General features: G+C 41.8%; 1 protein-coding gene across 3 annotated transcripts in view; it reads right to left on the minus strand.

Moving 5' to 3' along the window:
* The window catches only part of fibcd1b (fibrinogen C domain containing 1b), a 98,662-nt gene that overhangs the window by 39,696 nt on the left and 44,657 nt on the right, over positions 1 to 14,309 (minus strand). For all 3 annotated transcript variants that reach the window (XM_056403593.1, XM_056403594.1, XM_056403595.1), the window contains one exon: positions 12,067 to 12,203. In XM_056403593.1, coding sequence (XP_056259568.1) covers positions 12,067 to 12,203 — 137 coding nt within the window. The remainder of the gene's footprint in view (positions 1 to 12,066; positions 12,204 to 14,309) is intronic.

Raw genomic sequence — 14,309 nt, forward strand, 5'->3', positions numbered from 1 at the left:
GTATGTGTGAGTCAATGTAGATGTCTATGTGCTGCATGTGCGCATATGTTTGCATGGTCGAAAATGTGTGTGTGCATGGTCACAGTGGTTTTGGTGTGTTCATTAATTCAATAATTTACATTTTTTTTGCATGCACAATTGCTTCTGTTTGTGTGCGTGTGTGTGCGTGAGACTGAGCGAAAGAGAGAGATTGATAGAGAGTGTAATTGTTTGTCTGTACTGTACTTGGAGTTGTTTAAGTGTGTGGGTGTAAATGTTAATGTTAAAGTTCAAAAATATGCAGCCAAGAAACAGATACACAGACCGGTCGGCCTGAATCTTCCATCACAGTTACTCAAACTGCAGCACAGTAAAGAAATAAAAGTCCAGTTCAGCGTGTATCTGTCTATAAATGTGCATGTGCGCACTTTTCGAGTTGTACAAGTTTATACTGTGGAGTAAATGCCCCTGATTTGTTGAGACTTACTATGTCACCCCGCCACCCCCCCACCCCCCAAGTATAGACAGACAGACAGACAGACACAAACACAGTTTCCATTGGGACACAGCTTAACATCCCAACTAACAAATCCTTACACACAATGTCTAGCTAGAGGGCAGAGCCTGACATTAAAGTTGTTTCTGTCAAGGTCAGAAGCTGACAGACTTGTTCTATTCTGGTGTGGGGCAGGTGATGTTTGAGCCGTACACACACACACACACACACACACCACACACACACACACACACACACACCACACACACACACACACACACACACACACACACACACACACACACACACACACACACACACACACACACACACACACACAGAACTGCAGTTGTGACACAGCAGCCATTTCACTGAGCAAGGCCTCATAACAGAAAGTACAGAACAATCCAGAACACTGGGCTACAAAATCAATAGTGACCACAGGCTCTGTTCATAATGGTACAAACATCCCAGTAGCAAACACAGTAATAACAGCTAATGGAGCCCAGTGCAGTGACGTGCATTGGGTTTCTCAATGTTGCAAATGTCGTTTTAAAAAATGCGTGGCCTACTTCATTATGTAATCATTGTTCCAGTGGGCAAAAAATAACAGAGACACCCTACAATGTAATTGAACACACTAGAATGTATTATTTAGTATATAAAATATTATTAATTGTTAATCATCATAAAATTGAATCAATGCCTCTGAACAAAAATGCAACATTAGAAGCTTCACAAAGGTTTTATTTATTGCTATAGTGCTGTATTGCAAATGATTTTTTCGTATGTTCCCCATCTGTACAATAAAAAATAACAATAACAAAAAAAGATTCTAGGACAATTTTTCTTTCAACTTCCTCTCATCGCGTGGCTCTCGCACCCTCCATCACTCTTCCTCCATATTGCAGTGTTTTGACTTTATCCCTTTTCCTCGCAGCTCTTAGGTAATTAATTCTTTATACAAGCTGTTCTACATGCTCCACAGAGCCTAAACAACCCATCTCTCTCCGAGAGAAACTTTTTTTTTTCTTTTTCAGAATTATCTCCATGTCTGCAGCAGCGTATATTTACTGTAAGAATACGCATCATAAAGGAAATTGTCAATATAGGGAATTTGTTTAATTGCAGTTGTTCGCAACATGTTGAGTGTTGTCATTTACTGAAGAAATGTGTGCAGATGAGGCAGCTGCCGAGACACAAATGAATATAAATATATATCTTATATTCTCGCCTTCTGTTTATTCTGTTTTTTTAGTTCATTAGCTTCATTTTCTCTTCCTAAACATTGAAGCTTATGCACAAACATTACACTTGTTTTTGTTTCCTAGATGCACTAAATCATCTCCATCCATAATATTTTTAATGACACATACTCAGTTTTCCCTGTCGCCACCTTTGTATCTGAAAGTTGCACAGCAAAAGTTGTAAAACAGTAAAACAGCACTGTCTCCTTACAGCTCTTTCTTGATGCACGGTAACACAATACAGCACAAAGGAAGACAGGCCATAGAGATGAAGGAAAGTACCTTTGAGGGGTGGGGGGGGGTTGCTGTAACATGTTTTGTCACAGTGCCTGTGTCAGCAAGGCCCTATAAACTAAGTATTGACGGTTAAGTCTCTCGTACTCTTCCTCCCCAGTCGAGGGAACTCTGTGACAGTTCTTCAGAAAAGTGAGACCCGTGTTCCAGGACTGCAACCCCGTCGCAACTTGTCAAAGAAAAAAAAAAACATTTTCCAGAAAAAGAAATCGTAAAAAAACAGCCTGTTTTGGAAGAGCATTTTGTGTAAATAAAGTGACTCTGTACAGTAAGTACTAAGACTGACTAGAACTACATACTACAGTATGTGTGAGTTATAGGTAAACCATTTTAACCAACAAACGCTTAAGTCGAGTAAAGTGCCCAAATAGTATTAACAACAAAATCTCCTATCCTTAATGACCATCTCACCCAACACTTGCTAAAGGGGTATTGCATTGGCATGATCACGTTAAGCTCCCTGTAATCTCTGCAGTAGATGAAGGCTACTTAACAAGTTGCCTTAAGCTCTTCAGCAGGCTTTCTGTCAACTAGTGGGAGCCCACAGCGTGCACAGACGGACACCCTGACTGACAGACCAGAGCAAGGGGAAGAATCCACACAAGCACTCCAAAGCTGATTGGGGCAGATTTACAGTCTGGCATATGACTGGGTGGAAAATAGGAAATGTGCCAATAGCTTGTTAGCTCCTGGCATGTACACACTGTGAGCACACTATGTTTATATGTTTGGTGCTTTGGCAGCAGATGTCACTTAGTACTGCTGCTCTATACTGACAAACTGAAGATAATTGGTAACATCTTCAGAGAGTGATTAATACATCAGCCATAAGAGACGGACTGAATTACACAGAAAAAAAAGGTTAAATAGAGAAATACGCAGAAACTGAGGCACTGAAAACAATATAAACAAGTTGAGTATAAAAATGAATAAAAGAAAAAAGAAATGAATAAATGAAGCATGGTTTGAGACTAATGGAATCAGCTCCAAAGGCTGCCACACACCTTCTTTCATAGATTTAAGATAGATCAAAACAAACTGGCAGAGGGATTGCTAACAATTTGATTACATTGTTAAGAATATTGATGATGTGGTGGCAAATTCAACAATGTCTGATGAAAGCACTCGTAAAAACCACAGCAGTCGGCAGAATTTCTATCTTCAAAGAGGACTGCCAACATCTGTTGGTGAATGTTTTATAATCCTATCAGAAAGACAGATGTGCTCTGAACACAGCAGCAGCAGCGAGCGAGAACAGAAGGAGAAACACAATCATCCACAAACCCTCTTTCTCTCTCTCACACACACACACACACACACACACACACACACACACACACACACACACAAACGAAATTCCCGCATTTACATGTACTTAAGTAAAAAAGATTATTTCTGGCTTTCAGCAGTAACCTGATTTTTGAAGCATCATATAAACAAGAAACCTGGTTTTCCTTATTGGGTTAAAGGATTAAGAGAGACCGGGTTAACAGGTAGATTTCTGCTGAGGTTTCCTGTGCATGGGCATGACAAAGACCCCGTGCGGGGAAGTATTTATTATCACATTGTTAGCAGCGTGTCAGGATAAAAGGAAAGATCACAACTGACATGCTCACAATGACCATGCTAACCGTGCACGCTGATGTTTTCAAAGTCTACACAGAGCACAGCTGAGACTGAGAGTTTTGCAGGTATTTGGTCCTAAATCATAAAATTATTGGACAAATGAAATGAAGTACATGCATGATAGTACTAGGGGAAAAGTCAGTGGAGTTATTGTCATTTATCTCAAAGGGAACATCAATGTCTGTCAAAAAGTTTGTCACCATTAAGGTGGCACTAGCTGAAAAGTCAGGGGACCACCACTCAGTAGGATTCATCCTCTGGGGACCACGTGTCTCAGCTCCGGCAGTGACTCCAGTTTTCTTCTTTGTATTTCCCTGTGTTCTCCCTGTTTTCCCCTGTGTCTCCTCCTCCCCTGTCTGTCTGTCTGTGTGCATGTGTGCATGTGTGTGTGTGTGTGTGTGAGTCTGTGTGTCATGGGCGCAGCTTAGCTCATCTGGCACCTGCTTCAACTACAACATCTCTCTGCAATCGCCTCATCATCTCAGAGTTCAAGAACCACGGCTCACCTTCCTCGCGTTGTCGGATTGTTCCGCCTGCTCAGTAGTAGCTACACTCTCAGCTATCATCGAGTAATTCTTGTGATTTTCCACGTGACACTCGGCAACCAGATTTTCTCTGCCTATAGGATTCCAGTCATTTCCGTTCACACCGCCTCAAACTCATTACTCAGCCATCCCATCTCTCACTCAGCAAGCCACCTGCCATCCTTCCACTCATCAGCCCGCTGGTACCCCGCCATCACCAGCCTCCCTCGCCCCTCATCTACCATTAGTATCCATTAAATCCACCTTTTACACCTAAACCTCCCTGTCAGTGTCAGCTTTTGGGTCCTAAAAAATGATAGCCTTAACACCATGGATGTCTGTGCAACATTTGAAGGGGAAGCATGCAGTATTTGCAGAGGTAGATCAGTCATGACCAAAGTGGTGGATCGACTCCTTGCTGCTTGCATGGCAAAAAGTAAATAAAATACAGAAAATGTAAACTGTAAACCAAAACTTGACTATTCTGGGTCAGTAATCTGACTCTTCTAGCACATACGCTGTATGGTAAAAGCCTTAGTTTTCACAGAAACGTGTTTCTTTTGACTGCTTAAGCTTTTAGTCGGAAAAAAGAAAATCTCTAATGGCATATAAAACATCCAGCAGCAGTGATATTGCTGAGAGTCCCATTTGTGCGTCTGCTCATGTAGCAGGGAGGAAATACAAAATCAGTGAATGCTCCTGCAGCAGCCCTCACACAGCTGTCTAACCTTTCCTCACATAACCTGCACATGGCCCCGGCTAATGGCGCTAATATCCTGAAGGACATGTCTGACGCTACATGTGATAATGCTTCTAGTAGACAGCTTGTGCTCTTGTTTCAGCAACACAATAAACTGTCTCCTCATTCCAGTTTTAATGAGGGTAATGTTAGCACCTTTGTCCAGAGAACTGAACACTAAAAAAAAAGAATACATACATATATATATATATATATATATATATATTCTTTTGAGTAAACTCATTGTCCGTGAATCTAAACACTATAGGAAACAAATATGTTTGGAACAAAAGTTAGATTGTACGCTGAAGTTTTCAAATTCCCTACCTTACAAAGCATTTACAGATAAGACACAACTGCAAAAACATCCGTCCTGGGTTTTCTTTTTTTCCAAACCAATAAACTAACAGAGATGAAATATTGAAGAAGCTCTGAGCCAGATAGAAATAGTGAAAAAGCCTATACCGTACACTCCAAAATGCTCAAAAGGCACTCCAAGCCTCTAAAGGAGTGATACAACATGCACACAATCGTACATTCAATCTCAAACTTTTACATTTCAGTTCTTAGCTGAATTGAATATTTGAGAGTGATTGCAGTACTTCTGATAAAAGCACCATTTGATAATGCAACTCTACACTGCACTCTGATATATGTACTCTCATTCATTATTTATGCTGTGGTCATTTTTAGTCCCTTCCTTTTAACAAATAAAATAGTAATAATAGAAGACATTACCCTAAGCCGTGAGGCTGTATTTGAATGGTATTTGAAATCTTCCTTCACTGAAACAGGTAGACCACATGCCCAAAGGATTACTTCATCTGAGTGAGGGGCTTGTGTGTGTGTATGTATATTTTAGTATGTTTGTGTGTGACTGGGTGGGTCTGTAAGCACATATGAACACACATTTAGTGAATGTCGACCTACTCTGCGCTTCTTTGACTACGTGTAAAGGTCATTTTGTCCCATCCAACTCATTCTGTAGAGGTAGGCAGAGTGCGTGCTAAGTGTGTGTTTGTATATATGTGTGTGTGTGTGTTGAGGGGGCTTAGGGCCTAGTGATGACAGCTCTTTTCTTTTATGTCCTATCTGCCATCATCTCTCCTTCCTGTGTGGTCAGACACTCTCCAGGGCCTGAGTTATGTCAGTGGAGAAATACCGACCAATTTCCTCTGACAACCGCCCACATCAACCTGTACTAATGTCTCCTCTTCTCTTCTTTCCTCTCCTCTTTTCTTCTCTTCTCTTCCTCTGCAGTTCTTCAAATTGACACTAAATGACACTAATGATTTAGATTCTATCGAACTTGCATGAACCACCACGGACTTCTCTCACAAAATACACATCCGATAAATAGTTGTTTTTTTCTTTAAGAAGTTCAAGTCTCAGCAGCTCGAGTCACAGTTTCCCTGTGAGTCTTGGTGATTTGTTATTTTTCCAGATTTAAGATTAAAAGACTAGATAAAAGACTACACTTTTGCCTAAAATAATAATTACAGAATTGAACCTGCCTAAAAGATGCCCTGTGCGAGTTTTCCTGCAAACAAACAAAGGTTATGTTTACATTAAGTGTTACTCACCAAATTAACTGTGTTTCCTCTAACAAAGGTGTTGATAGCATTTTATTTTTTATGGTGCATTGCTGCTTATCCGAATAATTTGAAACTACTGTCAGGAAAGTGTATTGTGTCACTGGCATGTACCCACGAAACAAAGCTCCATAGTGCTACAAGATGTCGAAAACTCCACAGGGAACTTTTAATATCCCGAGGTTTTCTGAAATCAGTTGCCCTAAAGACACTGTGTGTAAACCTACAGTATCTTTGACATGTCATAAAGTCAGCAACTGTACTCATTAATGTCACTTACACAGCATGCACCTAGAGTTTGTTGAGCTAACATTAGCTACCAGAGAGCATGTTGTTGTTTGCATTGGTTAACAGGATGGTGTGTCAGTCTATCAAACCTAGCTGTAGTGATTACCGCTGAACTCCACCCACCTCAGCTCTACTCAGGATTTCCTGCCTCCTATAGCTGACAGTATGACTGGAAGCTTAAAACCATACAACCATGAAACAAACACTTTTTAATGGCAACACAGGTCTGGACACACGTTCAGAAAGTATTCAGCACTTTTTTCACATTTTGTTATGCTGCAGGCAGCAAATGGTTGAAATTAATTTATTCCCTCATCAATGTATACTCAATATCTTAGAATGAGACACTTTTAGAATTTTTTGCAAATTCATTAAAAAGAAAAACTGAAATATCACGTTGACATAAGAATTCAGAATCTATGCTATGAAACGTAATATTTAGGTACCTCCAATTTCTCTTCATCATCTTTGAGATGTTTCTACATTTTGACTAGAGTCCATCTGTGGTAAATTCAATTGATTGGACGTGATGTGGAAAGGCACACGCCTGTCCATATGAGGTCTCACAGCTGACAATGCATGTCAGAGCAAAAACCAAGCCGGGAGGAGGAAGGAACTGCCTGATGAGCTCAGACACAGGATTGTGTTGAGGCACAGATCTGAGGAAGGCTATAAAAAATTCTGCTGCATTGGAGGTTCCCAAGGGCACAGCGGCCTCCATAACTCTACAATGGAAAAAGTTTGGAACAGCCAGGACTCTTTCTAGAGCTGGTCGCCTGGCCAAACTCAACGGTCGGGGGGGGGGGGCCTTGGTAACAGAGGTGACCAAGAACCCAATGATCACTCTGGCTGAGCCCCAGAGATCCCCAGTGGAGATGGGGGAAACTTCCAGAAGGACAACCATCACTGCAGCTCTCCACCAATCTGGGCTTTATGACAGAGTGGCCAGATGGAAGCCTCTCCTCACTGAAAGACACATGAACAAGATTCTCTGGTCTGATGAAACCAACACTGAACAGTTTGGTCTCAATTCTCAGTGTCATGTCTAAAGGAAACCAGGCGTTGTTCATCATCTGCCCAATACTGTCTCAACAATGAAGCATTGTAGTGGCAGAATCATGCTGTTAGAGATTGGTGAGTGTTGAGGGAAAGCTGAAAGAAGTAAAGTACAGAGAAATCCTTCATGGAAACCTGGCCGAGAGCACTCAGGACCTCGGACTGGGTCCTTTTCCAACAGGACATACAGCCAACACACAGGGGATTGGCTCAGGAACAACTCTGTGAATGTCCTTGCGTGGCCCATGCAGCCAGAGCTCTCTGGAGAGACCTGAAAATGGCTGTCCACCTACGGTCCCCATCTGACCTGACAGAGCTTGACAGGCTCCGCAGAGAAGAATGACAGAAAATCCCCAAATCCAGGTGTGGAAAGCTTGTTGCGTCACACCCAAGAAGACTCGAGGCTGTAATCGCTGCCAAAAGGTGCTTCAGCTAAGTACTGAGTAAAGGGTCTGAATACCAATGTCAGTCTGATAGCTCAGTCAGGGTATTGAGTGTAGATTGATGAGGGGGGGAAATTCATTTAAAAGATTTTGGCACAAGGCTGCAACATAGTATAATAAACACTTTACACTGTCTTCTCAGTAGCTACAGTGTGCAGAAGATAACCACGGAGAGTTTGCTAGAAACCTCCTTTTGTCTGGCGTCTTAACATGAAAAAGAAATAGGCTTTCATTTATATACGATCTATGAGTCATGCCCTAGAAGATGTTCTTGCCTATGTTCGTGTGATTTCAGTGATGTCAGCGGCACTCTTCATATTCTGCTTTACCACCACCAGTACCACTGGCTATGCACATTAACATAGATTTATCCTCCTCTCTACTACACCTCAAAGCTACACCAACCATACATTTTCTGCCTCTCTCTCTCTCGCTCTTTGAAAGAACCTGACAGGTGTGGTACACATCATCTCCTTTTCTCTGAACTCTGGGGGAAGCAGGTCTACCTTTCTACTTAAAGTATTCAGCAAAAAACGAATAATAAGGCAGCATTTTAATTCGTGCAGAAACGCGGCATTGAGTAATTTATGGTATGGATGATCAGGTGAGAATCTGGGTTTTATAATTTCATACAGAGATTATCTGTTTTTTTAAAAGCTAATTTGTCATTTACAAAGTGAGAAACTGTGGTTGCTGTGGGTGGTTGTGTTGGTTCGGGTTTTTGTTTGATTGTGCACCATGCAGAGAATTATGGAAAATGGCCTCTTTGATCATCCTTTTGCAATAGCTGATGGGATTCTTTTTTTTTTTTTTTTTGTAATTTCCTTAGAACTTTTGCAAACCTTGGTGGGCGTCAGGACCATGAACCATGAACCCTGCATGTTTCCTTACACATTAACATGCAACACAAATCCTTGGTAGACATATAAAGAGACATACAGACAAACATCCTCCTAAAGGTCTTCACCGACTGATGCTACAGTGCTGCTGATCGACATCTCTTCTTGTCGCCATTACTTAAGAAATCTGCATTATCCCCCCGGGCTCCCGAAGGGCGAGCTTTTTACTGCAAAGACAATAGAACAGAGAGATTTTATCGCAGAGGCTATATCTGAATTAAAGTGTTGCAGAGTATGGTATAAAAGATAAAAATAAAATTGCTGCTCCTATTGTGTTTCCTTCGTCTGTATGTCTCAATTTCTCCCTCTCTCCCTCTCTCTCTCTCTCCACATCAGATTCATCAGGCGCTCTCTTTTCTTTGTCTCTTCTGAGTCCTGCTTTCTCCTCTGTTCCCTCCCTCTTCTAAGTAACCTGCTCATCTCCTCAGTCTGTCTGCAGCAGTCTCTGCAACAGTGCTACGGTATGTCAAAGTATGCTAATGAGGCGGCAGCATATGGCTCATTCCTTATTTAAGCTCAGCCATCAGACAGACAGTAAGCCACTCAACTTGCCGAGCATCCCGTCTCCCTACCTGCCCCTGTTGGATCGCAGCACGATGATCTCTTAATGAGGCTCAAGCGTTATCACAATCAGCTCTACACACCTGGCAGGATCAGTAACTGCTACATTATCACTTCAATCTGAGCTGTGGTGTAACTCCTTTTATAAGACAAAATGCAAAGAGTGGTGGTTACTTAACACTGTTGCACTGTACGGATAAAAGGAGGGGTGGTGGTGGTGGTGGGGGGGTGTGTGGAAAACTCACACTTGTGAGCTATATCTGTGGTAACTGCACAACACTTTTGCACAAACATTAATTCATGCATAGACAGAGACACACACACGTGCGCGCGCGCACGCACAAACACACACACACACACACACACACACACACACACAGGCATTTGCCCAGCACTGACAGGCTGGTATGTAGCTCTATTCCATCATGCTGCGGTAAGCACTCTGTCACTCTGACAGTCTCGCTTTATTTGATGATAGGAGGGTACGACCTTGCCTATCTCACACAGTTAGTCACCGATTTACAAGTGCACACACATACACACAACTCACTGTCCTGCCAATGTAACAGTGACTTGGGCTGAAGTTTGACATGTACTGTATGTGTCTGTAGTGCAAGAGCGACATAAAAATTGGATTGTAAGACCATTCTAGGCATTTCTATTCTTCTTCTTCCTATTAATATCATGCTTGATCATATATGTAGCTACTGTAGAAGTATTAATGGCAGCACTAGTGTTCGGTGCAGTAAAAATCACATACAAATACAACTGAATGCGTGCACCTGCCGAAGATTGCTAGAAAATCTGTTTAAAGGTTTAAGAAATTATTCTTATCCAGAATTTCACACCTCTTTAACAACACATTCAAGGGAGGAAGTTTTATAATGTCCTTCTGAGGTGCTTTTAAAATATCCATCAAAATCTCATCAACAAGCCAGCATCACACCTGCAAACTGAAAGTGGATAGCAGACTTGATTTATAACTTAATGCAGTAGATTTATTTGTTCCCCCAAAGCATGTGGAACATTTTAATGGAGCCTGAACCACTTTGCATGACATGAAAGACAAAGAAATTATTTCCATAATAGTTAATTGTTCAACCATTTCAAATCAATCCTTGAATAGTTTGGACAACTTCTAAAATCAGCCCCTGGACGCTTCACTAAAATGTGCCACAACCTGTAAAAAAAGACTTGTGATGGATTCATGGAGCTGAAATTTCTAACTCTTTAAGTGTTACAAGGCCTTAGTTCTCTATTAGGAACCGCTCTGCCTTCCCTGAGGACTGCTACAGTACACTTCAGAACAAAGAGAAATAAATGGCTCTAACCAGTCAGATGTGTGTCTGTGTGTGTGTGTGTGTGTGTGTGCACGCACGCACGCACGCAGTAAAATACATCTAAACCACACTTCCAAATATAACTTCAAACAGCTCGGTGTCAATGTTTGTTCACCTCGCTGTCTCTCACTCCCAAAAGACACAGCACTTCCAGTATACAGCCTCACTTAAACAACTATGTTTACTTTAGCAAGGCCAGACAACTGACAGATGTTTGATCAAGGAAAAAAAAAACACCTGCTTTAAGAAACTTTAAAAATCTTTTTCCATGTTCATCTATCTGTTTCTATCTTTTTAGAACACAAAAAAATATTATTACACAAAGATGAGAGTGCAAGATTTATAACACCAAAACATAAGCAGGTCAGAAATCTGTCAACTATGATGGAAACAGTTCCATTTGGTGAGTTTGAAGCACAATGACAAACTGCACAAAAAACAAAACAAAACTGGAAGCTGTATTTCTATGATCTGGCTGTGCATTTCTATACTGTATCTTTATATCCCATCTTTGTATAAGGTAAGACATTTCAGCATCAGCAGATATATTAGATTTACATAATTCAGTTGTGTTATGCGATCAGATGTCACCGTAACAGCTTACACTAGCTTTTGCATCTCTACCCCTGCTATTACAGCTCCATTTACTTAGCCTACTAAACAAAAAGTGTCACCATGATTCATCGGATATATTTCAGTTTTGTTGTGTCTCTCAGTGTTGGGTTTTTATTAGCTTTCTTTTGTCTCGCTCCCCTGCATTATTCATTTTCCCTTTCAGCACTTTACCTGTTGACATTCCCACTTCAAGAATGACTAATTAGTATTCTGCTTTCTAAATGAAAAGCAAAGCATGAAAAATAATGGACTGATTTCAAACAGGTGCTTTTGAAAGTTGTTGTTAAGATCGCCTCTTAAGGCAGTACAACTGTCTGTGTGTGTGTGTGTGTGTGTGTGTGTGTGTGTGTTTTTTCCTCTGACTCACTGTCCAGCCTCCTCCATCTGTGGTCATGTCACAGTAGACCTGGAAGCCTGCGGGGTGGTGCACAGGAAACACGGAGTAGATGCCATCCTCTCTCTGACCACTGGCGTACAGATCACCGCAGTCACGGGGACGTGAGCCTGGGGAGAGGTGAAAGTAAGGAGATGTGAAATAAATGAGGTCCGGTATGGCTCGCTAAGAGGCTAAGGGTGCTTGGAGTAGGAGAGTAAAATCAGGTAATAAAGAGAAGATGAGGGAAAACATGAGATAACACTTGTCATACTGTGCCTTCTCCCTAGAGCCAGGCACTAGAGATGCACATAAGTACAGTAAAGATGAAGGTGTACAGTTGTAGGTTGTGAAGTCATCCTGTCAAAATGAAACCTTCAAAGGGTTTTGCTTACTCTATATTTCTGAACCATTTTCTGAAATGACGGCTCTTGAAAAGGATAGAAAGAGCAATGAGGAGGTAGAGAATGTCTGTGTTGAGAGGGAGGACAAAAAAAAAAAAAGAGATAGATGATGAGACGGATCGGCGGGTGATAGATGACACAGTGGGACAACAGAGTCTAAGTGCGGCGAGGATAAAACCATGAAAAAAGATGGAATGCAAGTGGGTCAATATAAAGACAGGAAAGCACGTGGGACGACGACACGATAACACAAGTGGCAGGAAACAAAAGACGTATGGAAGTCAGAGACGCAGAACTATTTGGCTCAGTGAGGAGATATATACATTTGAGTGATACAACACAGACGAAGAGACAGAAAGGGTGAGGAGAGTGGGGAGAGTATGTAACAGACAGGCACGAAAGAGAATTCAGGAAGAGTTAGTGCATAGAAGAAGTGACAGAGACAGGGAGCTTGTACGCTACAGCAGAGCAGAACAGTAGCACCCTTGTCTGTGACTGAGAAACCCATCTTACACTAGGGACACAAAATCTATTCCCCAGGAAGCAGGGAAGGAACTCTGTGATGAGGACAATGTCATAGATTATGCATGCCAGCCCTTCACCGGGTCAAACTCCTGAATTTAAAACAGCCTGGAGAGCTCTTGAAAAGGCCATACAAGATTTTTTTTTCTTTTTTTTTTTTTTCTTAATAGTCCCTACACGATGTGGAATGTTTGGTCTCCCCGAAGCTTTTCCGTTTCTCTGTGTAAGCCTTGACTAATAAGCTCCGACTTAGCATTTCCCAGTTCTTCTTTTCATTACAGGAAACTGAAGCTGTCTAGGTTTCATGGGACATTAAAAAAAGACAATATCATCATTATTTAAGAATTTGGTCCTCTCTAACAAAGGATTTCAAAGAGTTTCAGCTTAATGATCTGATCCCTTGCAGGAGAGAAATTCCTCTACCCCACCTCTTGGATTGTACTGTTACTCCAGGTCCACTTCAGCTCGTCTTCTTCACGACTTTACTCACACTGAGATTAAGAATTTTGATTGTCCATTATTTGGTAATTCCTCCGCCGTTCCTTTTCACAGAGCAGTGTTCAGAGCTGAATGTGTACCCTCGTCATCTAACGGACATGATGTGTCACAGAAGGTTTCCGGTCATGGCTGCAACCAGTTCTTCGTATCACTTGCATCATTTGTGTTGTCAGTTTTCCAGTCACTAATTCTTCCCGTCATTTCGGAGACACCTGTTCCCTCTTGCCCCGCAGTAGGTATCAGCTCTCCAGAATTGTCAGTGTTTCCCGCCTTCAGCCATCACCTGATTCCCACACTCACCTGTGCACCAGTTCCCAAGCCTATAATTAGCTCTCATATACTATACCAACCACTTTCCCTCAGTTCCCTGCCGGATTGTTGTGCAATTTGCCTTATTATCCCGTCTACCTGCTGCCTGTTTCTACCTGCATGGACCATGTTTTTTCACCTGGTATTAACATGTGACCTGCACCTAGATACATTATCAGGATAATGTGCATTTGCATTTACGGCAGGCATCATTCATTTTTAAATAACCTTTAGTAATCAAAGACTTGCGGGCTGCTGCTGTTATGTTTACCTTTTACTGCTTGCCTGTAGGGGAGCTGGAGTTAAGTGGCGTTTTTGAACTTGCTGGGTTTACATTTGGCCAGATAGGATATTGGGCAAATGCCTGGTTTGCTTAGGGTCTTTGCCTGCCTTACCCCTCTTGCTTTGTTTTCCCGTTTGTCACCTTTTGACGACCCCCTACCATTTGCTGACACGGTAAACTTTGTTTTACCAGGGCCTGCCTGTCTCTGAGTCCACTGAGCC

The sequence above is a fragment of the Seriola aureovittata genome, chromosome 18, assembly GCF_021018895.1.
Source record: "Seriola aureovittata isolate HTS-2021-v1 ecotype China chromosome 18, ASM2101889v1, whole genome shotgun sequence".
Lineage (NCBI taxonomy): Eukaryota > Metazoa > Chordata > Actinopteri > Carangiformes > Carangidae > Seriola > Seriola aureovittata.